The sequence below is a fragment of the Neolamprologus multifasciatus genome, chromosome 15 (genome assembly GCF_963576455.1).
Source record: "Neolamprologus multifasciatus chromosome 15, fNeoMul1.2, whole genome shotgun sequence".
NCBI lineage: Eukaryota > Metazoa > Chordata > Actinopteri > Cichliformes > Cichlidae > Neolamprologus > Neolamprologus multifasciatus.
The window spans coordinates 8,267,535-8,293,088 of record NC_140453.1 but is presented as its reverse complement, the minus strand read 5'-3'; the positions used below and the strand labels follow the sequence as shown (position 1 = coordinate 8,293,088).

At 40.1% G+C, this 25,554-nt stretch overlaps 1 protein-coding gene across 1 annotated transcript; it reads left to right on the top strand.

Moving 5' to 3' along the window:
• Window positions 1–12,337: 12,337 nt before the first annotated feature.
• lratd1 (LRAT domain containing 1) lies at window positions 12,338–24,507 on the top strand. Its single transcript, XM_085133499.1, has 2 exons — window positions 12,338–12,529; window positions 12,966–24,507. Exon 2 carries the CDS (start codon window positions 13,003–13,005, stop codon window positions 13,789–13,791), a length of 789 nt encoding a protein of 262 aa, XP_084989625.1. The 5' UTR covers window positions 12,338–12,529; window positions 12,966–13,002; the 3' UTR covers window positions 13,792–24,507.
• The last annotated feature ends 1,047 nt before the right edge of the window (window positions 24,508–25,554 follow it).

The following is a 25,554-nucleotide window of genomic DNA, read 5'->3' as shown; positions in this document are numbered from 1 at the left end:
CAGTAGCTAAATAGTTATCATCTAGATGTGAACTCGTGGAAAGGAGGCCCTGAAAGGTACAGGTGAGTAGATGGAGAGCAATTGAAGCACATGCTGGAGCTGGCTAGCGAACAAAGCTGAAGCTGATAAAGGGAGCAGAGAGCAAGACAGCCTGATGAGTGCTGACTTGATGGTAAAGTGTGGAGCGCAGAGCAGGACAGGCAGGCTTTATCTAGTGAGATTAGACGGCGGAGAGCTGGGTGAGGTAACAGGCACAGTGATTAGTGAAAGAGGTTTTCCTGGGACATACAGTTAGGTCCATTCTGTTGAATAAAGACACTTCTTTTTCTGGTTTTGCCTCTGTACCCCACAGTGGATTCTAAATCAAACACTCAATATGTCATTGAAGTGGTTACTTTCAGCTTTAACTGATGGGGTTTCCCAAAAACACTACATCAAATGGCTCAAAAATAATTGGGCTAACTAACATAATTCGAAATATAAGGATAATTGTTTTTGATACTTGAATGAAAGTCCTTTGCACTGAAGTCTAGAACCCATAATAATCACAAATGCTGTTTTCACCCTTGAGATGCTCTCGTAAGCCAAATTCAGTTGCTGCTTGTTTGTGGTTTCTCTGCATTCAGTTGGAACTTCAGTAACTGTAAACTATGGGCAGAAATCTGTGCCATCAGAAACTGAATTTGAATAAGTTAAATTTGAATTTGAATTGCTCGGATTGAATCTGAATTGTAACTTGAATAAATGCTTTTAAAAACTGAATATGAATTAGCCTAATTTGAAATTCAATTTATTGGTTTGAAAATGATCATCACTAAATTGAAATAGAATTTTATATTTTGAAAATGAATTCATTTGCTTTGAAACTGTATTTTATCCTTTAAAAATTTAGCTCTCGAATAATTTCAGATTCACTTCTCACCATTCAGTTTCAGTTCTACAATTCAATTTCAGTTCCAAAATTCTGTTTTTTTGGGACTTGCATCCGGTTCCGGTTCAAGAGTAATCAAGCGCAGATTAATAGAACTACGTTTTACTAGCGGACCGAAAGTGTTACTGACGGGAATCTACAGCGTCTTGAGCTGAATTAAGACTTCAGAAGTCATTCGTCATGTCGAATGACCGGCGGATAAACTCTCAGGTTGGTAATAAATGTATTACATGTATAAGAACAAGCGTCATGTTAACAAATGATAGCCGTACAGTAACTTTTATGCTTATTGTAGCTGTTAGCTAAAAACGCTAATTTAGCGTAGTTTGCCCTGGATTCAGCTTTGACAAACAAATATGATCGACTGTTTCTAGTAGAATTCCAAAGTTGTCATCTTGTACCCTCTCAGAGCCGTATGCTTGCAGAGACCCCTACAGTAGGGAAACATGCAAAACAGCGTCCAAACCTTTGTATTTTAGCTTTATTTATGTCTTACACAGCATCCCAACTCTTTAGCTCCGTTATTGTTTGTTTTTTCATGAAAGAACAAGGGAACAAGTCTTTCCTGGCAATGATACTGCTTGTCTGTTATTTTTGAGCCTCTGAAAATGGAAAACTGTGTTTAAAATTTGCATTTGTAATTCCTAAACATGTAATCCTTTTTTTAGCTGAATTTAAATTCTGCAGTAGTTGTGCACAGAGCAAAACTTGCAAAATTTTTAGCAAATTATTGACCCAACTGTAGAAGCAAAGATTAGTAACTTAAGTAGTCAGTCTAGTCTTAGACTTGTACCTTTTACATACTTGTGTGTTTCTTTTTCAGAGCACAATGACCCTAGCAGGACTAGGAGATGTTGAATCTGTAGAAGTTAACATCTACAGCCAGATGGAGTTCAGATGTGTCAGATATTGCCTCCTGAGTGACTCACAGTCTGCTGCCTGTGGAGAGCAGATAAAACCTGAAGGAGGACCTACTTTTCAATGAAATACAAACAGAGTTGGCACACACTAAATCGCGCACACCCGCCAACACACAAATATAAGGGTTTCCAAGAATATATTCGCTGATTGGGTCTGAAGTTTTCTGATAAAATACAGCTAAAATATATATAATCTCAAGATGTGACTAAACTGTCTGTCCTATGTTTGATAATAAAAAGAAATATATAAATAAACACAAGTGACTGACAACAAAATCTAACGATCACAAACACATTCATTGCATTTTTAGAGTAGATGGACATTGTTGCACAAAAACAAACAAACAGTGCAACAAATGAAGTTGTTTTGTATCACAATAGGAGCTCTGGCTGTATCTGGAGAAACACGGAGGGAGAATTTCTTGGAACTGGTGTTGTACAGAAACACTTTTGCCAATTCAATTCTTCATATTGGCAAAAGGAATGTTTCGTGACCAAACTATTCCAATTTCTTCCCTTGTTGAATTGCAAGATGTCTTGGGACAGCTTGATGCCATATGTGACTGTCTGGACATGAACCAGGGTCTTCAGCCAATAAAAGACTCAAATGTTTAGACATTTCTGTTAAAGCTATAATGTCAAACAACCAATAAGCAACTAAAAGCAAGCGCATTCGCCCTGTTTATGCCCTTTCTGGAAAAGAACCAAACTCTTGGCTTCGTCTTTTAAAGTAACATCCATCCTCTCTAATTGTTTGTCTGTTATTACTAGGAGGAACAGATGCTTGTTCATGATGGCAAACATCTTCTATTTATGGCACAATTAATATGACAGGACAGCCCAGCTGATTTCCAGCACCTTTTTTTTATCTGCATATTTAATCTACATTTTTGGCTCATGTACAATATCTCGTGACAATCAAAAGTAAGGTAGCTGAGAGAGAGATAAATTAGAAAGAAATACAGATTGTAATGCTGTTAGAGCAAGTCTGCAGTCAGAGACAGTCCTACTGAACTATACTGTGCCTATTTCTCATTTCTCTTGAGAAATAGGTTGTAAAGTGAGGGGGAAAATTGACCTTTTGCCCCGCTTAAAGCAGAGACACATATTACTGATGTTGAGTGGATGACAAAAAGTAATGGAGTCAAGTTAGGTCAGGTGTGTTTCAGCTTGGATCAGTTGACAGCCACCATAAAACAACATATGTAGCAGTGACTCCCAAAGTTGGCCGAATAAAGCTAAATAAAGGTGTTTGTTAGGTAGCACTTTATAAAACAACCCATAACTGAGGATGTAATTTTACTCATATTAAATAGAGTTCAATGTATTTTATCGGAAATTAAAATGCAGTTATTCTGGTGTCTCTACCAGTATTTATAGCTACTTAAAGGAAAGAAGAAACAGAGTACATTGTAAGCAGTATTGGTCAAGTTACTTGAAAATAGTAATTAGTTACTAATTAGTAATTACTTCTTAGAAAGTAATCCTGTTACTTTACTGATTACTTATTTTCAAATCTTCTTTTAATTTAGTTACTTTATTACTTTTTAAAATATGATACACGACCATAATAGACAATAGACATTTTCTTTGCATAATCCATCATATTAAATTGAATCAAATGAAAAAACAAAGTTTAATTGTCTTATTAGTTTTAATCATTTAATTTTATGCACATTGCATCAAGCAAAAATTAAATTATGTGCAACATTCTCTGACCTGAAGAAAGTGTTTTAAGGTTCAAACCTATTTTCTGCATATTCCAGCATATAAAATAAAATAATTTTTTGTGTTTACACTCGCTCTTTCAAATAGATGCAAGTAAAACACAGCAGAAAATAATTAACATCATCATTCAGCGGCATTAAGTACTGTCGCTCTTACGTCTATTTACACCTGTTTAGCAGGAGTGGGGTGGTGGAGGTTTGCCCAGTGCTGCAGCGGTCAGTGGGGGGATCCGGGGGTTTCTCTGTGAATTTCACTTTCCCATGACAGTGTTCAAGGTGCTTGTTCTGATATAACGTTTAATTTTTCACTGTAGAAAGACGTTTTCTTCCTATGCAGAGTGTACAGGATGCTAATGTTTTTGTCACTTTTTAAGGTAACAAACTCAAAGTAATGTCAGTACTTCCAATCTTTAAACGCTGCATTGTCGTTCTCTCTCTCCATATTATCCATTGTTGATCTGCACACGTCTGTTGCTGCCACGGACATCGCACGCTGGTCATGAGACACTCTTACAAAAAAAATCACGGTTTAGTAACGCAGTAATGCAGCATGCTTATGGGAAAGTAACAGTAATCTAATTACTTTTTTGCAATAGTAATCCCTTACTTAACTCATTACTTGAAAAAACTAATCGGATTATAGTAACGCATTACTGCCCATCTCTGGTTGTAAGTAATTTAAAGAAATGAATAACTTTAGGCATTTTACAGGACAGGAGAAATAATTAAATTATAAGTAGTATAATTTTAGTAGTAGTAGTATGTATGTATATATATTTATATACAATTTGTGTTTATTTTGTTCTTTTCAAACATACTTTAAGAAGTTTTGAAGTGGAGTTAAAAACTAGATATGGGTACTTTTATATGGGTACAGTACTTTTTATATGTTGACTTTACACACCACACTTGTAAGAATTATAGTTATAGTTATAAGGCTTTTTATCAATTTTCAACTAATAAATCGTTAAGTTGACCTTGAAGACTTGGATGTAAGTCAAACTTTAATGGATTGTAAACATGACCCCCATCGACACAGTTTTATCAGAATTCTTTCAAAACTTTTTGAGTTATTGTGTTTACAGATAGAATGACACACACGTACACAAACACTACCAAAAACGTGACCTCAGTAGTGAAGGTAACTATGAAATATGATTCGGAGGTTTAAGCCACTTTAAGCTCTTAACCTCCTAGGACCTGGCGTCCACATATGTGGACATCACATTTCGGGATGTTTAGACCAAAATACAAAATTTTACTCTACAAGGACCTGATATCCACTTACGAGGACATTATACTGTGATTGCTCTATCAAAATGTAAAACAAATGTCCTCATATGTAGCTCTCATTTTTCTCGGAAACAAAAATCAGGTTAAAAAAACAACAACTGGTAATTCTTTGTTTTTACATTCATCAGGTCCCAGTCAGCCCAAATAGCAAAGAGAATTTAAAAACCCATGCCATGAAAGAGTTCGAGTCTTAGGAGGATAATTTAGTGTCTCTACCAGTAAGTATTTACTGGACTGTGTTATAAAGTGCAACTGCCTTTACACTACTAATAAAACATGGAAGTATGTGAAATAACTGCCAGGTTAAACCAAAGCACCAAATATCACAAGACTGAACACCAAGCCAAGCATTTTAGGCTTGCATTCTTCACCGCTGTGAGTAATGAAAAGAAACCAAAATGTCACAATGTTTCTCAGAATATCTTCTGACAGTATACAGCTTGTTTGGACACCTTAGGACACTTCTTCACTTTGCTTCACTAAAATTGTACTTATTTATTTTTTTATGAAATGTCACACACTGAAGTTGCTTGTATTTCTTCATTACTGATAGTCAGTGTTTAAAAAAGCTTTGTGTGTGTAAGCAAAGGAGAGATTGTTTTTGTGGTATGTGGGTGTAAGGTTAAAATAGTTAATCTGCAAATGATGAAGTTTGAGAACCGCTGCTGTACTGTGTGATATGTAAAAGATAAACTGCATCCACACTGGAAGGATTCGCTCCAGGGTTGCCGAGGTTACTCTCTAATGTTTTGACTACCAGGTTACATGCTAGTCAGACGTTTCCTGCACGTTCATTGATAGACATTTTAATTGCTTGCATGGAAGTTGGGAAAAGTTTAACTCTGGTCCTGCCCACTTTGGCGGCAGCAGTTATTGCAACTGTAGCCGCTTGACGTTTTCTTTTTTGTTTGTTTTTTTTGTTTTTTCTTCCGCCTGTCCCATTTGGTTCTTTAGCCGTCAGAATTGTTGTCTGAAGACCAACAAGGATACCCAATGGATTTATTTTGCCAAATGGATCATCATGGCATTGCCGTATTGGTCCATTTGATCGACCTTTGTTTTTATTATTTATTTTATTTTCAGTTGTTACAGACAGGACAGACATGAGTGAGGGATAGGAAAGGGAGAAAGAAAGAGGAAGGAAAAGAAAAACAGAAGGGGAGAGGGACAGTGAGAAAGGGGGGAAGAAAAAATATCTCCGGGATCACCTGTTGAGAGAAAAAGAATAGAAAACAAGCAAAAAAAACCCAAAACAAAGCAACATACTATACACAACACCATCGCATTAATCTAGCTAAGTGTAAACAGCAGTAAATACTAAATATTGAATGTTGTTGTGCAGCACGCAGGACAGACAGCGCACAATGTGCTTTGAAGTAGCAGCCAAGAAAGGTGTGATTTAAGTCTACGAACAGTGAACACCCATGTGCACACCTGTGTGGATCGGCGCGCTTGTATTCAAATGGTTTCCCCATGTAATGGTCTTCTAGAGGATGTAGAGAGCCATAGCCCCGTCCCCCAGGGCATGAAGCAGGCATGGAGGAGATCCAGGCCCCAGACATCCAGAGGCCCCAGAGTGCAAGAGCCCAAGGAGGACCACCGGAGGGGCATCCGTGCCACCTTCATGGGAAGGGCTGAGGATCCCCAGACGAGGGGTCACCCAGTAGCCACCGGGCAGAAGCTAGAGGGGGCTGCACCGGCGTGCCCGCCGGCTCCGCCGGCAGCCAGCTGTGCCAGAGTGAACCGAGCCGCAGGCACAGAGGCCGGAGGCCCGAGGGCCCCCCGCGCCCCGGAAGAGGCCTGACCGAGCAGCAGGCGCCAGGCTTGACGTTTTCAAACGTCATTCACATTCTCTCCACTTGTTAAGTGATTTTGTATCAGCCCTGCTTCCAGCTCAGAGTGTCAGTGACTGAAGCTGTCATGTTTTTAACTGACTACTGCAATGCTCTGTGTCTGGTTTTACTAAACAGAAATGAGGTCCTAAAAATAACAAGTACTCCTTCTTAGCTTCTCAGATATTTAAGCTCAGTTTTTGAAAACTCTTGACTTGCAAAACACCCCATGGGCTCATGATGTCCCAAGCACCAAATATATGAGTACATCATAAAAGAATTCCTCTCAGGCCTTTCAGTGTGGCCATTAAGCTTAGGATCAGGATGTTTTCATGACAAGTAATACAAACCATGAAGCAGCATATTAATGGCTAGCCTCTTGTTATGGATGTATCAAATCAGATGTTCTTTTACCTTAAAATTGATCTGTATTCAGCTTCCTGACATATATTGGTGTTTGTTTCTGCCCCTCTGGGACTGGGACCCTCAATATAAACTTTCATTGAGAACAATGAAGAACTTCAGTCTTCAGCGTGCTAATACGTTTATGTTAGGCTAGCAACAACTCAGTAGCTAGCTATTAGGTAACACATCGTTATATGTCAGCTGTAGGAATATAAAATAACTGTCCAATCTTCAATGCTTTTTTGTTTTCCATGTTTGTTTATTTCCAAAGTTATAGCAGAGCTGCAGGCTCTAGTTTTTTAAAAATGCTCCTGTCAGAAGCAATCTTAAATGGAAACTAGCATGCTAATTTCCTGCTAACATAAATCCTCTTTTTCTGGGAGACCCGGGAGAACAACCACCTTGGTCATGTTATTGGAGCTGAAAGATTTTGAACCATTTTGGCTTGTAGATGTTCCAGTCTTGTTGGGTTGCCTACGTAACCCTCTAGTATTTACTCCCAGGTCGTTCGTCAATCAGCGGTATCCTTTGCTGTCATTGGTAGCCACTTCAATTGCTCTCCTTAAGTTAAGAGAGAAGCTGATCTTGCGATCCACTCACTTTGTGCCACCAGCAGTTATTTCGCCTGTAGTGACTTGAAATGACCTGTGGTCTCTGATCATCACATCGCTGCCAATGTGGACACAGCCTCAGTTTTCAAATCTAGCCGCTGTCAATTGCTGACACTAAGCTACCCCATCCAAGGCAGATCCTGAACTACCAGACAGTTTGAGTGCTTTTTTTAACATAGCTATTCCTAACCTCTCACCACTATTCACAGAGGAATGGTACCTTTTAAACTGGAGAAAAACAAAACAGTAGGCCCACACATCTAACCCCCCACTAAGCCACTGCTCATAACAACTGAGTACAGTCTTCATGGACATCTATAATGCTTCACTCAACCCAACAAGATACCTGCTTACCTCAAAAATTCCAAACCTATTTCGAACTCAAGAAGAATATCTAACATTAAAGCCTACAGGCTTGTGGCCCTGACATCGCTGGCAATGAAGACATCTGAGCACAAATTGGTGGCACACATTAAATTAGTCACAGCCCCCCTGATGGATTCGCTACAGTTTGCATACTGTCTAAACCAGCCTACAGATAATGCAGTCAACCTGCACCTCACCTTATCTGGAAACCAAATATAATTACATAAGAATTTGTCTTGGTAATTTCAGTTCCGCTTTTAAGACTACAAACCCTGTAAAGCTTTTCAGGAAACACATCAGCACATCACTTTTCCTTTGAGTCCTTGATTTTTTTTTTTTTAAAGGGGTCAAGTTGTAAGATTAGGCTGAGTCCTTTTTACCTCTTCTCCCTCTTCACTATTGACTTTATATCAACAGCAAACTCTTTCAGGACTTTAAAATATGTGGACTAATCTCAAAAGATAGAAGAGGAAACACAGGTTGGAAGTGGAGAAGTCACTGAAATGGTGCGGGAGAAATGAATGAAAATAATGACATGGGTTATCAAACATAACCTGGAAAATTGCTAAATGATGTTCCCCACTAAATTGTTTCTTTCTTATTCTAGTGCCATTACCAGTTTTTGTAGGTAAATTAAAATTTTTAAATTTTAATTTCAGATAAAAAACAAAAAATCATATTTCATTCTAGGGGAAGTGTGCCCTTAGTCACTGGCTGTATTATAGAGTCCTGCCAATTCTACACTACTAGCTTTGTGACATAATGTTGATAGTCGTAAGGTCATTAGTCAGGCATGCCGACTGACTTTGCAGTTTAGATTGGAACAGATAAGCACAAGGTTGAATCCACGTTGGCTTCCATGCTTTAGAGAAGGCTACAAAGACAACAGTCACCAGACACTTTACATATTGATTATAGTTGGTATCTGACCACTGTCCACAATTCTGCTGCGTCTGATAGTTAATGGTTGTCCAACCACCATTGGACAGTCTCTGCCAAAGGGATTAGTTTCACAAACATTGCATGGCTCGCCACCATCCACCATGCACAGAAATCCTGATTCATTGCGTTGTAACATGTCTTTGAGCAGGTTCCTTTGAAACAATGTTGTCAGCAGGAATACTGAGGTTCAATAAATGTTTAAAAATGTATGATTTCTATACACTAATGTAGCTACAGTGGAGCCACGGTGAATGTTTTATTTTGTGCAACCAAGTGTATAACTATGGAAAGACTCGAGCATCATTGCAATCACTAAAACATTATGCTCTGATTAAGGAATAATAATCTGGAAGAAAACTTCACAGGGATTATGGATTTTGACGATGATGTGTTAATGCCTACCGTCTGTATAGTCAGAAATGATATGATGAAAAGATATAACTGCAATGCATACTCATATAATCACATATTTTCACATTTTTCAGGTGATATCCATGACCGAAAACGGCAGCAGTCATTTGTCTGTCTTAGTATGATTAGCGTTTCTTTAGCGACGTATAAGATGTTACAGACCAATATCATATCGCCAAAATCTCCCAGGTACTATAGGTTGACAAGTTTAAGGCTGAAATACATACAAAGTGATTATATTAATTACAGCAATAACAATCCCAAATATATACACATGTAATACCGATGAAGTAAATAACTTTCATGCAGCACTTACATGTGGGACATGGTACAGTATGTCACAAAGACAGAGAAGGTAATTGCTGAGTAATTTTATGCAGCTGCGACCTTTATGCGCTGCCTGACTCTTCTGCAGAATGTAATGTTTGGCTCTTTACATAATCACTTAACTGTTTCTTATACTGAGCAGGCTGTCTCCAACAACTCCAAAACCTGGCACCCAAGAGCAGTAGTAATTTTACCTGACACTGCTCTTTAGCTGACCCTGGTCTTTGACCTGCCTGGAAAGGAACAAGCAAAAAGATTATTCTGTCCGCGGGGATCAATAGAGTATCACAAAAAGCTTACATTGTATTCTCCTCTACCTTGGTGTTTTAGTTGAAGCGAGAAACTGAGAAAAAGGTGATCTCTTATATGCTATTTTAGTCATTTAGAGGATAAAATCCTAAAATGCCACACATGTAGCAAATGATATACAGCATGCAGGTCTTTAAAATGTCTTTCCATACCCCACAAGAGCAACTCCACATGAACACAAACACCTTTTGTGCCTCAGGGGTTTATGACTTGATGTAGTGTTGTTTCTTTTTCAAAAGACACTCCATTTATATTGCATATATTGAAAACTTTCTCAGCCTCTTTGTCCATAATACTATGACGCATTTGTCACAGTTTGCAGGGGTACAGCACTACAAGATCCATTAGTGGGATGAGCTGCTATATGTACTGTTGCACTGTTGTAACTACAAAAGACAGACGTGCATTTGTGTGCGCACTGGTTTGTGAGTCTCTCATCGTTCACATGTGAGGTAGACACGACTCCATTTGTACATAAATTTGTGGACAGTTGGCCGCGAACATGTGCGCGTCAGTCTGTTTTATCTGCGTGGTATGGCACCGCGGCTTACATGATTTAGCTAGTAATTAGAGAATAGAGACGTATCCAATTATTGGGGTTATGAAATATCACCCTGTCTCAGTAGTTATTCCAGTACTGTCTGCACCCTGCCATATTATTACGCCAGCTGCATATATGATTAGGTGTGTGCATGTGTGTGTAAAAGAGAGAGGAAGAAGATAGTGAACGAAAAAGAGTACAGTATATGAGTCTATCCAGAAGAGGCGGTGTCGACAAAGGAAACTCATTTATGCTCAGTGTAAATTATAGGTGGCAGGACCACATGCTTGTAGGAACCGCAGCCAAAGCCGTTGCACACAGTCCCATGACACCTTATGTGTGTGTGTGTGTGTGTTTTGGTGGTGGTGGTGGTGGTGGGGGGGGCAGCATACTTGAAATGTAGCAGCTATGTTTTAGCTACTGCATTTCTCTAACTCTCTAGTACATAAAAACACACAAAGGAATACATAGTGTGCATCATGAATTGCACCACTCTGCTTGCAGCTTCACTGCAGGCGATCCATCAGATGCATGCACTCTTGCTCTCACATGGCAGGCTAGATACACAGGAGGAAATACATGTGTGACTGTGTGTGCCTGCCGTTTATTTGTGTGGGTGAGAGTGTGTAAATATGTACAATCATATCTCACTTAGTGAAAAAGCCTCCACTCGCTCTGCCTGTCACCAGCGGAAACAAAGACCAAGGACCGTTCAATATTAGCAACTGGAGAGCTGCTATCTCCAGCCATCTGGGAGAAGAAAAAGAAAGCTACTCTATGGATCTCTCCAGATGCTACCAGAAAGCAGATTTCCAAAGCAGAGGTATACAGAGAAAACATTAACTCCATCGAGAGGGTTTGATATAAATGGCAAGATGGCTATCTGTTCTGGGTGGTGATGATGAAAAGGGAGACATCAACACAGACTGGAGATGGCACAAGTGTACGCACATTTATTTTGCATGCACAATGTGCAAGTATACAATATATTATGCAGAAAGTGAGCCGGGTTGAAATTTGATATGATTTTCATTTTAGACATATTTTGTTCCTAGACGCAACATCAGTGCAAAGTGAAATATTGTAGACCTTGTATTAATGTCTCTGTAGGCTCCTTTGTTTTCTTCCTGCCTTGCACACACACACTCGCACACACCTGCCTCCAGCCCCTCCCTTAATGGTCTCTACCAGGCACACACTGACAGATATGAGAGTACAAGTGATGCAGTGTAGTGAAGCAGGTGAGGCATGCGGAAATAATTTACAAGATGCTCATGGGAACTGGAGGATGGGACCTACTCCTGTGACATTTGTCACGTCCTGCAGTAACTGTATGGATATGATAAGGATGCAGTTTGGGGAGTATTTTTTGAGATAGCAGAAATGTTTATAGAGCACAGGAATCTGAACTTTTCTCATATATTCCTCATGAGGCATGCGAGTTGTTATCGCAGGTGACTGCTGCCTTGAACTTATACGCGGACTCCGCTGATCATGTAGAGAATTCCTCAGCTCTCTGACAACAAAAACCATGCCACGGTAACAGTCGCCTATCGCCGCCAGCCGCCCTAAGCGCCCCTAATTGGATCATCTGATTGACTGGCATACTCCTCGGCATTTTTCATTGGCAGGGCGGTAATGGAGCCCTGACTGTGCTCCAGTAAAACAACCTAAAGGCGGAGCGCGGAGGGAGAGGCGGAGCTCTCCTTGGTACTTAAACGGAGGTGGCTCTGGTAGAAGTGAAGCACGAGCTCACGACAGCCGGACCGCAAAGTAAGCGGTGCGAAGAGTAAGGGATAAGAGTGAGAAGAAAGGGAAAAGGAACAAAAAGAAAGAAGGAGAGCAGGGGACTGCGCGGCCCTCTGTACTAATGGACCACAAGGATATTTAACCGCTTGCCCTGGGAGCGCACAGGTATCCTCTTCCCTCACTCTCTCTTGCCATGCGCTATGCGTAAAGGCACCAGGTTGCCTTTTATTTACAGCAGTTTCTTTCATCCGTTTCAGCTGCCGTTCTTGTTCCGTTTTTCTTCTTTTTGTTTGCACGTGAATCACCTCAGCTTTTATACATTGTACTCTAATTAGTGGCTGACTCATATGTGCGAAGAGGGCAAGGGGCAGTAAATCATCAGTGCACTATTTCGAGTTTTCCTGTCTCTCTGTATAGTGCTGAGAACTGTTGAGGGTTTTCTTCCACTTCTCTCCAGTACCGAGCAAAATCATCCACATGTAGCAAAGCGTTTGTGAACAACGCGTCTTGTTGTGTGAACGTTTAACACGTTTGTTTGATGCCGTATTTTACAGCTTATGACACCCGCTCTCATTCCCGTGCTCTCTCCCTGTCCCCTCAGACACCGCAGTCCATGCCTCTCCCTTGCCAGGTCATTGATGGGAAATCAACTGGATCGGATCACCCACCTCAACTACAGCGAACTGCCCACGGGGGATCCGTCCGGGCTGGAGAAGGACGAGCTTCGAGTCGGCGTCGCCTACTTCTTCTCTGACGAAGAGGAGGAGGTGGACGACCGCACTCCGTCTGACTGCGGATTCACCAAGGACCACAGCCCGACCGAGGAGGGACCCTTATCGGTCAGCGAGGTGGAGTACTCGGCTTTCTGCTCCCAGGAATGCATCTTCTCCAAGCTGCGGGAGAACGAGGACTTGAATGTGTACTCGGCCAAAACTTTGCTGACTATGTGCAAACCGGGGGACCTGCTGGAGCTGGTGGCCACCGCGCAAGCCCCCCACTGGGTCATCTTCGAGCAGGACGACCAAATCATTCATCTGCACAAGGGCGAAATCCGCAAAGACAGCCTGCTTGAGATCAGCAACGGCCGCCACGGGAGAATAGTCAATAATCGTTACCGCTATCGGCCGCTACCCCCTGACCTAGTGATGCAGAACGCAGCGGGACACGTGGGCCTGAACAGCGAGGAGATATGCTGGACCAACTCGGAAAGTTTCGCTGCCTGGTGCCGCTTTGGGAAACGGGAGTTCAAAGCCGGGGGAGAAGCGCACTCAGCGGAGCAGCAGTACTTCCTCAAAGTGCATCTGTCCGGCAGCGAGGTGCACACTCTGGTCTTTCGCAGCCTGGAGGACATGGTCCGGGAGAGAAGGCGAGTAGACGCCAGTGGAATTCTCAAAGAGCTCTCTCTGGTTAACGGGGGCAAGGAGTGATCAGGGATTCCGTTTGATATCGTCTCCTCCACCCGCCCTCCCTGCCTCCTCTTTGCCAAAGCGCACGGACGCACACTTTTGCGCACACAATAACGTACTCGCACACAAGCACACGGACGCACACGTGCAAGGACCTGTTGGTATTGGACTGTCTGTTTGTCACGGATGGGGCCTGGGTTTTATTTCTTTTCTTTTTTTTCTGGACCAAAGGCGTCCTGTGGAATTTCCATCAAAATACAGTGTTGAGAGAAAAGAGAGCGCGGCCATATAAACAGACAACGCCCATTCTGGTTAGAATTCGTGCTGAGTGGGACACACGATTTCTAAGAAACTCATTGTTCCCGATAAGCGAAATCACCTTTACAACCCCTCCCCACATTGCGCACACGGCTCGGTTTGGTTTCTGTTTAATTTCTCGGGATAATGGAATTGGCCCCTTCTGTATATAGGGTGCCTGCTGCAGCAGACCAGACGGTGAGACCGGCAGAAGGAGAGGGAGGGAGGGAGGGGTTGAAAGATAGGATTTGGGATGGCTCTCGAGAAGTCTCCCTTCTATTTTTTTACTGTTAGCTTTAAAACCTGGACAGACAACGACATAGATTCAAGCCACAAATTCACAGACAGTCCTAGCTGATTACGCAGTTGCCTAAACAAAACATTTTGGCTTGACCAAGCTCCCCTGTTGCCATATCAAAAGTATTGTCATTTTCACAATGCTGTCATCCTGCTCCACAGCACTGGATGTATGTGTAAATTGTGTTCATATACTGATTTCGATTTGAGTCCCTTATTTTTGTATTTCAGTTTAGTGGATTTAACCCTGATCTCTCTTTTTTTTTTCTTTTTTTTTTTTGATTCAAATAAATGGAGGTTGAAATTTGAAAATAAGAACTTGGTCTGTCAGGTGTTGTTTGGTCGCCCATAAACACACAGGTACCATCTCACATTCTCAGATGCACACATTTACACACTCATACACACACACTTTTGAATTATTGATGTTCTAGTGCCTTCTGACCTGCCTCCAGCCAAATAAGCATCATATATCTCCACATCATTTGGAGGTAGAGAATGGTCATTTGCATCAGACACATAAAGGCTTTATGAAAAATCCATATAGAATCTGAGAGTTACAGTATAGGCGGCTGCTTTAAGTCAATGGGGAAAAAACTTTTTGCTTATGTCCACAGGCTATATTCATTTGTGTGGGTTTTATCCTGTTGCTATTCAGTTTTTTCTAAACATTTTGATCTCTCTGATGTTTTACCAGCCATACAGCCACATTAGTAAAGTTATGCTGGCATTGTAGGACATAGTTTCTATCTGCATTGTAAACAAGATGTCCTCCATACAGTATAATAGTATAATTCTTATCAGGATGGAGCACACTGTGTGCTTTTATGGCACCGATGTTGTATTAGTCTGCAATGCCTTTATCTCTTCAGTGTTGTTATTACTCCTCTGCTATGAGTGTCAGACAGTGCCTTTATTTTCTTGGGATTGTGATCTGATGTATCACTGAAGGTGGGATAAATCACGTCTCAAAAAAACAAAATCAAAAAAGCAACAACATCTTCCATGAAACACCAGAGAGTAGGTTTGTGGAAAGGTTTTTCTGTGTGGTGTTCCTTTGTTAAGTCTCCTCCACTTGATTCTGTTCTAATTGCATGTATAAATGAGCAGCTAAGCTCTCCCTTAGGTATTAATGATTTTATCTATGATTTCTTTTCTTTTTTTTATTTCAACGTGGTCGTGAAAACAGGAGCTGCAGTTGTTTTAGCTGAAGCCAACTAAGGGGAAAGGCAGACAAAGAGTTTGTGTGCGACAGAGAGAGAGAGAGAGAGCATGTATGCAGGGTTACCCAGGATGTGTGTGTGTGTATGTGTGTGTGTGTGTGTAATGTTTTAACTGCTTTAACTGATTGTTGTGGAGACATTCCCAATCAGAAAATGTCTCATGTCCACCCTGTACGTGTGTGTGCAGATGTTGCATTGTCAGCCTGCAGATGAATTCATGTCACAGGATAAACTAATGAGCTTGTGGGCCTTGTAAATGTTGCCTTTGGAAGATTTTCTCTAGCTATTGTCCTAAATATGTGATTGTACCAGCTTTCCTGTGATTCTATTGGCACATTTCTCTCACGCTTCCTCTTGTTTTCCTCTAAATCCATTTACTTGTCACTTGTCAGCACCTCCCCATAATTGTTTTGCATTGTACTCCTTGCAGACCAAATTAACGGACCAATCTGTGTGAAAAATGAGCTGAAATTGAAATCAGCACGTTTACAAAATTATTCAAAGTAAAAATAAAACAAAAGGCAAACATGTTCTCCCTGTTAACGATCATGAAATCCAGATGGATCCAGATAAACTCTTTTTACTGTTGTTTTATGTTTTTGCTTTCTTCTGTGTTCTGGCTGTTTAGTATGTTTTTGAACAGACTCTGTGGTAAACTGAGCTTGCCTCAGGTGGGTGATTATGTGTGCGCATGTATGTGTGAGTGTGTCAGCCATCCCCCGTGAGCTTGAAAAATCAGGGTAGTGGGGCAGCCACTGTTAGAGTGTGTGTTTGTGGTCTGTGACTAATAGGCGTCAGAGAAAGATTCACGAGTGTGCGTGTGTGCGCGCGCACGCACACATGTGCATTTTAGGCAGACATCGCACCACATTGTTAGCTCGAGGAGAGGCTTTTGCCATCTGACATCACGCTGTGTTTGTGTGCATTAGTTTCTGCTCTTTATATAGTCTACCACATATGTGAAAGTGTGAAACCCAACTGCCTGAAGTGTGTTCCAGCTTGCGTGTGCAGATGTCACTGTGTGTGGTGTGTGTGTGTCAGTATGTCAGACTTGTGTTGTGTGCATGTATAGCAACAGTGAGCTGCATCTTCTATCCATCAGTGAAGGTAAACCCCTTCTCACTATGGAAACCATGGACACTGTTTTGATGTGTATCCGATGAAGTGTTTTGTGTGCTTGGATTTTTATGTGACTGTACAAACCCTCTAAGGCTCAAAGCTAACTGTTAGCTTTAATAGCTGACAAACATAACATAACATAACAAGACAAACATAACAAACAAATCTATCTCTTCTTTTCTCTGTCTATTTTCATCTCTCTCACACACACACACACACACACACACACACGCTTAAACCGACTCACTAGAGACCATCAATTGTTCCTGGCATGGATGTCTTCAATTCACACAGGGGTTTGTCGTCAGTGTGTGTGCATCTGGACAAAGCAGATCCCAGCTAGCCTGCTGCCAGCTAAATCAGTGGTCTCAGAGGAGATGTTCTGGGAGGAGGGAACAAGACAGAATATCCTGTCTGCATGATGCCTTTAAGAGGATCTCCCTCTAATCTAGATACTGGTCTGGACTCCCAGTAGATTTGAATATCTTTTTTCTTTTTTTCCCTCCTCCTGCCACCGTTCTTTATGGGCACCATACGGAACAACAACACAGCTGGTGGTGTAGATGAGGCAGTGGCAAATGGTTTACACGCTGTTAAAATGTTGGTAACAATGGTTTCCTGTTAACATCTGCTGTAAAATTGTTTTGCTTTTTACATATTATATGCATCATTACTATAGCTGAACCCACACCTACATGTTGACATTTAAACCCAATGCATTTGTAATTGGAATTACAGACTAAACCTGCTTATCGGTGTCCTCAAAGTGCTTCATTATGGGGCGGATTGATTAAACCTACGACAGGTTTGTATATGAACGATGCTTCTTTAAAACCCAGTGTCCGCATCCTGCATTATTGGCAGCCAAATCCATGCATCCATATAGTTTAAAGGATAAATCTGGTTTCCTGCTTTTTTTCCTTCTTGTCAACAAATGTTATGAAATAAAAATACCAACAATGACTTTATCCTGCAGAGAAATACAGCATGTTTAGTCGAAGCTTATCATAGCTTATTCTGTATGTGGTGCAGAATATAAAAACAACATGAGTGAGCCACAGTGTTACATTTAAGTGTTTCTTTATTATGATGAGGATGGGCACTGATATTTGCATTCTCACTGCACTAAATTCATGGTTCAACATCATCGCCAACGAATTCACTGTTTGCGTCTCTCCCTACTGTTTGCTGTTTCAGAAAACTCTGTAACCCTTTCTCAAATACAAAAGTATAACAAAACAAAGAACTGTTGCGCTTGTTGCAAAAGCACTATGAGCCACGTCTTTGGAGACTTTTACGCTGTGGGAAATGAGCTTTTTTGGCATTCTGTTGCTTGCGTCCCTGCCCCCTCGCCTCAGCGTGAACTTTGTGGGTAAATCGGTTCATTAGATGCCTACAGTCACTAAAAATCACAAAAGCACTACAGGTGATGAGCTAACTTTTTATTGAAGGAAATTACCTCTACAGGCTTACCAAAGTAAAAAAGAAAAAAAAACAAAAAAAAAACAGAGAAGGAATAAATGTAAAAACAAGTGGCCAGCATGTATTGAAATAAAAGAGAATAGTACAAGTAAAATACACTTACATTTATTAACAGGAGAAACAGAGAAGTACTTAATCTTCTTGTGTGTTTGTGTTATTCAGTGTAAGAGCCCAGTGTTTCTCGTCCTAACAAAAGATGGCTTGAAGGAAAAGGAGGAACCACTGCTCTCATTCAGAATTTGTGTGAACAAAGAGCAAACCAGTAATCCCCTGCTAAAATCATAAAAGCTTGCCCCACCTCTAAACAAGTTCTTCCACTGAAGGAGACTTGTATGGAAACACTAACTGTGCCCCGCCTAGGTTACGTACAACAGGTGGGCCAACTGACATGCAAATAAACACTTCTGTTTAAACACGATCCTTTGTCTGCACTACAACACCACTGAGTAAACGCTGTTGTCAGTTAATGTCAGTTTTTCCTAGTCAAATTTAATATGACTGTTTGAAATGTGCCAAGGTCATCTGGAAAGGTTCTTTGTTTCAATGAGAAAGGAATGCAATGTTTGGCTTAGACAATGTGATGATTTGCCCCTTACATTTCTTCATTTAATGGCCTATTGAGGCAAAAATATTCAGATCCTGTACAACATTTAAAAAATACTCCATTACATGCAAAATCTTAGAAACATTACCCTAAAACACTACAAAAGCATTTATTTCTTCTTCTTCTTTTACTACTACTACTATCTGACTTCCACTTGCTAAAAGATGCTTAATGAATTAACTGGTGATTGGTTATTGAATTGGATAAGTGGTTAATAACATGTACTATTTTTTTTTTTTTTTTTTTGCTTTCCAATACTCTTGTTGTTTAATCTATAGCAACGTATTATTTTTTTATAAGATGATTATGTTCATGTATGAGTATCTTAGATAATGTTTAATCTAGTGCTCATTAAGGCTACATTCACACTGCAGGTCTTAATGCTCAATTCCGATTTTTTGATCAAATCCGATTTTCTTGTCTGCTCGTTCACACTACAAATAAAATGCGACAGCAAACGCGCTCTAGTGTGAACGCTCAAAGCGGCCCGCATGCGCAAAAGAAAATGTCACACACAACGCGCTCTGTTTAGACCCAGAGCAAACAATATTGTTTGACTGTTGGCCCTTAATATAAAGACTTCGGACTTCACGTTTCCCAATTTTTGCTTTAAGTTATTTTGTTATTTACATAATATTGTAAATAACCTAATAATTATCGTTATTGCTGTTTTAGAAGAGCGGTGCTTCAAAGGATAGTTGCAGATTTCTGTCAGAATCTGCAGATTATACAGTACAAATAAAATGTTAACGTTTCTCCAACATTGTCTTCCCAGCAGTTTCACCGGATGGCCAGGAAGCGTTCGCGATGTCTTCTCCGGCGCTGATAATTGGCGTCTGTCTTGTGTCAGTGATGTAAAAGATGGATTTAATGCGACTTGACCGTTCACACAGCAGTCACTTTCTGAAACATCGGATATGTATCGGATTCAGTACCACATACGAAAGTGACCCAGATTGGATTTGAAAATATCGGATTTGTGCCGTTCACACTGTCATACCATGATCAGATATGGGTCGCATAGGGTCAAAAAAATCGGATTTGATGCGCTTTCGCCTGCAGTGTGAACGTAGCCTAAAATGACGTTAACGCCATAATCGCATCAATGCTGCAAATCTCTGTTAGCGAGTTACCGCGGATCACCCCGTGCGTGGGCCTGGACGCTGCTAACGCATTAATGAGCCAACCGCGCTAACGCATTGACGCCGTGGAGCACCACGCATGGGCCGATCCACGGTAACTCGCTAACGCAGATGCAGTTATGGCGTTAACGTCATTTTAACGAGATTAACGCTGACAGCACTAGTTTAGTCTCAAAGTATTGGGATCCTCTCCAAATTTTAAGGTTGACTAAAATGGGAATAGTCATGTAAAATGGGATCTCTAAATTGCATTCTGTGCTTGAATATGTGTACTCATTAAAAGTAACTTAATGGTAAACAGATGGGTAAAGCGTTAAGTCCTCTGTATAGCAATACGTTTGTTCTTAAATGTGAGTAGCAAAAGAACAAAAAAAAACCTTGCAGATGACTAAAAACCCAACGGTGCCACTTCTTCCACAGCCCACAAACTTTCTGTTTTAAGTGCAGGTTTTCCATCATTTCACTGTTCTTCACTGAGCTGAGGGCTGAAATGGCCTCAGGATATGTGTTCTGCTCCGGCGGCATCGCTCTATCCTCAGTGTCAGGAATCAATGACCGCTAAATGTCAGCACAATATTGTCAACAGCTGTTTCAGATGTTGTAGAGTTCCTTTCATTCATTTGGTTGTACCGCTGCACAAACATTACCTTCATGTTTGCTCTCAACACCAAATAAGAAGCTATTTCCCTGCTAAAACAATGAACTATCTCGGTGAGGCCGTCGTGGGATTCATGTATTGGCAGGATGACATTTGTAAGGTGAAATTGGGTGAGAAGGAAATTTTAAAAAGTTGACAGCAGAAGGCACTTCTCACTCCTTTGACAGCACTTTATTTTTATTTCCGTTTTTTACAAAGCAATTAAATCTGCCCCATTTACAGCTTTTGTCTGTATTTTCTGTGCATAGTCATGGTTTGCAAAAGCACATTTGTACATAATAATGAGCATTTTGGAAATGATAAAACATTCATGCAAAGTGAAAACTTTCTTATCAAAAGAGCACCGCTCGTATATTAATGACTGTATGTTGTTAGCTCCCCCGTGGAGGACAGAAAGTAACAGAAACTCAGCGGCTCTAATAGGTTTCCGCAGGATTTGACCCTGGCTTGACCAGCTAAGCGACAAATGCTTTGCCCATCAGCCCACCCTGCAGCGCTGACTGTTTTATGCATGTGGCGTCATCTTACCTCTCACTTCTTAATGAGTGAGAAAAGAAACTGTCCACAGGCTGTGGCCCACCACAATCGCACTTTGATTAATGAAAAGACCCAACACAGCCCCATCTTTCCATCTCTGTGGTTTTAACCCTTCTTAAAAAGTCAAAGCAAAAGGTTACTGTAAATGTCATTATGAGCATTTCACAACCTTCCCGCTACTAAATGTCATTCTCTTAACATTTTTTTCTCCTGCTTTACTCCAGAGTGTTTCCTTAGCAAAGGTTTATATTTTACTGTTTCATGACTTTATTCTTTATTCCTGAAAAAATTCTCCCCTTTTCTTTTACAATTGCACGCTGTTGAATAATGCTCTCAGTGAATTTGTGTTCACAGAAAGGGAGGATGTCTTTGATTTTCTTTTAACCTTTCAGAAGTTTGTATGAGGGTGTGATGAGCTTCCTATCTCTGCATGCATCTCTGTCTGTGTGGGTAAAAACTAAAGAGTGTGTCTAAGTCTGTGTGTGTCCTGCAAAGGCTGTTTAATGGGTGAGAGGTTGGTCAACAAGCATGAAGCTTTACCAGGGAAACAGCGTGTGTTTGAATATTTACAACAGCAATCATTCCTGGTCTATTAATACTGGGTAATAAAAAAAAAACTCTAAAACTCTTTAATACAGTAAATAACTTTAACACAAAAGTAGCATGATGTCTGATGATGAGCAAGGCAAACAAGGTAAAATCCTCTGAAATTAGCTCTGTAAATGGTGGCAGGGCACTGCAAACACCTGATTAAAGGAAAACAAAATCTGTGAACTCTGAAATAATTCAAACAAGCTGTGAGCAACAATCAAACTTGGCGTTGTTTTCCTTCTCTATGTCAGAACTGTAAAATTCTCCGTTGGCTGTTTTCTTAACTCCAAAAAGAAAATACGCTAGAATTAATAACTAATAATGAGAAGGCTACATTGATGTTTATGATGAAGTTGAGGCAAATCTTCAAAGATGAGGGAAAACAGATGGAAGGAAGGACTGATTACCAACCAGGTTGCTTTGGGATCCCAAAACTGCAGGGAATACCTAAGCCCAAAGCACACTTGGTTTCAGCTCACTGAAAATCTATTTGAGAATGCATCACTTGTTATGGCTCTTAAATTAGAGACTGCATCACTTTGTCTTCTTTTCCTTTTTTTTTTGTACAGGTTTTGTATTGAACTTTGAACAACTAGACAATTCAGAGATACAAAAAGGCAGGAAAGCACACTTGTCAAGACTGTTTTACTAATCATGTCAGTGATCACTCTGAGCAATTCAGTTGCTTTAATTTATGAACGTCCTTTTGTGCTAGCGCTCAGTGAAGAGTTTTTTTTCTTTGTGGCCTACTTTTCTCTAAAGTGTAGGGAAATATTAAAGACATCAAAGCTGTGACATAACATAAAATGTATTATGCAATGAGGAAAAATGTAAAAAAGGAATATTTATGTCAAAGTTCAATGACAGCTTTGCACATATTATGACTTTTTTTTTTTTTTACTAAATTCAGTTGTTGTGTCAAGGTAGGTTCTGTAAAACTTGGGTTGAGATCTAGTGAGTCTAATGGTCAGTGTTTCATTCCTAACTGTTCCTAATGCTGTGACACTGAAGCATGGGAGCCATAATAAAAGCTGATAGAAATTCTTATAAATAAATCTCAAGTAAAGCTGCTCCAACGCTCAGCTTTTAAACATAAGATACTCTGGACCATCTTTTGCAGAAGCAAACAGTGGCATCTAAAGTGATGCACCATCCAGCTGTTCACAACAACAAGCCACAGATTAACTGATGAGTGAAGCAGATCATTCTGTGAATTGCTGCTGTGTGCCTTTTCCATCTTATGCAATAATTGATGCTAATATTAACAACAATTTGTTAAAACCATAGCAAACTATGAACATTATGCCACTTTATTAAAATCTGCTTGTTAACATGGGTTTAGAAAAGTGCTCTATAAATTTAAGATAATTAGCTATAGCACAATTTCAGAGCAAAGTGAAGGTTGTACTCAGTTTGCACTAGTCATGTCCTTCTTTGGGGTGTTACTGTGTTGGCAGCTTTTCAGAATTATTATTATTATTAATTTTGTTTACTTTATAGATGCTGAAACTTATAATAAGGGATGAGTGGGAAGGAATCTGAGTGGACTGTAGAAGAGCAACAACTGCCCATGCTTAAGAATATGTGTTTTTATAAACAACAATACAATTTAGGTAAGGTGAAGTGCATAAAAACTCACCGCTACATGTCAGCAGATTTAAGATACTATCTGTGGCTCTGTGGTGATTGTAGGTTGTTTTCCGCAGCTGGGTATCCAGGTCCATTTACTCTTTAGGAGGCTGTAAAACGTTTGAAAGGAGTCCGATACGAGTCAGTGAGTCAGTGAAGCTCACTTCTGATCGATGGCATCGAGGCTGAGGTGAGTTGTTCAGGATATGCAGACATTTTCTGTAAGTAACGCAGCTTTTTTTGCTGCTGTTAGCAGTTGTTAGCCTCTGTTAGCGGCTACTAGCAAGCATTAGTGAAACTTTCCTTGGAGTGGGCCTGACATTGTGGACCCCAACACTTAGTGAACACAATGTGAGATGAGAGGAAAAGTGTGATTTTCAGAATCCTTGAGCCTAACGTTTGCTAGCTTAATGTTAGTTTACAACCAGTTGTCGTTGTTGTTTAGCCAGCTCGCAGTCAGCTGTCCAGGCACAGCTGAGTCATATGTCTAATCTCCTGACAATAAGTAATTAATAGGCATGTTTATGCATGTTTTCATATGTGAGAGCCTCGACTTCAGTTCAGCAGATGAGGTTTGAAGTGAAGAAGCAGGATAATCAATGTTTATTTATGAGTACAGCATCTTTTTTTACATTACAAAACCTCAGAAAATGGCTTACTGTACAGTACCTTTAAGTATGGTCAGATTGTCTGAGTGCTGCAGGTCTTAAATTAATTCTCCTTTGCACTTCTCTTTAAAATAATTTCTACCAAGGTCAAAGAAAAGTAATTAGGGAAAAGACATACAGTACGAATCTTTTACCTTGGGTCACTTTTTTTATGTCCGATACCGATACCGATATCAGAAATTTTTGATATCGGCCGATACCAATATGAATCCGATACAGTGTTTTTTAATCAATAAAACTGTTTTTTTTTATATCTTGCTGCTTTTTGTATAAGTTCATACTCAAGTTAAAAAAACAAAACAAAACACTAAGGCCATTCTTTTATACCTGTATGTAAAAAATACACTGCACCCAAAATATTTCATAGTTCAGCAATACTGATCAATCTAATAAACTTAAACCTACTCCATCCTCCCTATTCTGGTATTTTAAAGAGTAAGCAACCTATCTAATAGGGTTCTAAAACTCCCAGCAAAAAAAAATAAAATAAGGAACCACCCCCCACCATGATGCTTAATTGACATAATCAACTTTAATTGAATGCAGTGTGAAAAAAATGCCCAGAAATAAAAAAAAAAAAATTCAAGAATAATTAAATAGATTCAACATCTTTCTTCAACAGAAGTGCAGACTGCACAGATGGTACCTTCCCAAAGGAAAAAGTGTATATTAGGGTATATTAGACTTAACAGTTACTATATACAGTAATGGACTTCTATACATTTTACATCAGATTAAAACTTTGGGTGCAAGATTCAGATAATTATTAAAAACTAGACATTTTAAATGAGAATAAGAAAGAAAAGTATGTCTTTGTGCCCCCTTTTCCCTGTTCATGCCCTATCGGCCCCCCTGGCTAAACTTTGCTAGATCCGCCCCTGCACAGTTACCAGCCATCAGCTGCGTAGAAAAGGATGCTGGTGTAGAAAGTAATATTAAATAAATTCTAACAACAGCTTATCAAGCTTAAACGTGCTGCTGTTGTTCAGCCACTGGTTTCCTCTTTCTGGTGCAAAGTGGGCGATAAACAAACAAGAGAAACAGACTCCTGACAGAAAAGCCAATCAGCTGATCATTGATCAGTTTCATGATTGAAGTAGCAGCAGGAGAGGGAGAGAGAAGAGGCAGTCGCTCCATATATCGATTGTTAAGCTTAACATGGGAATGCTTTACAAACATTCAGAGATGAACTTACACATTTGCTTTACTTCTCTCTGGGATCACTTCCTCTGAGATGAAATGATGGATTTGTTAGCAAGGCTACTAATACACACAGCTGCTCTATCACGAGATGCATACTGCTGCCACGTGCTACGGTTATGAGCCGAGTTACGCCATGTGGTAAGTTTTGTGAGGTGCTTTTTTGATATTTAATGGATCGGATTACATTTTTTAATTCTCTCCAATATCCGATCCAGTAATTTACCGATACCGATACGTAATATCGGATCGGTCCATCTCTAGTTTATACCTATGCATACACAATAACCACATGAAAATAGAAAAATGTAAAATCTTTAATCATCTTGTTATTATT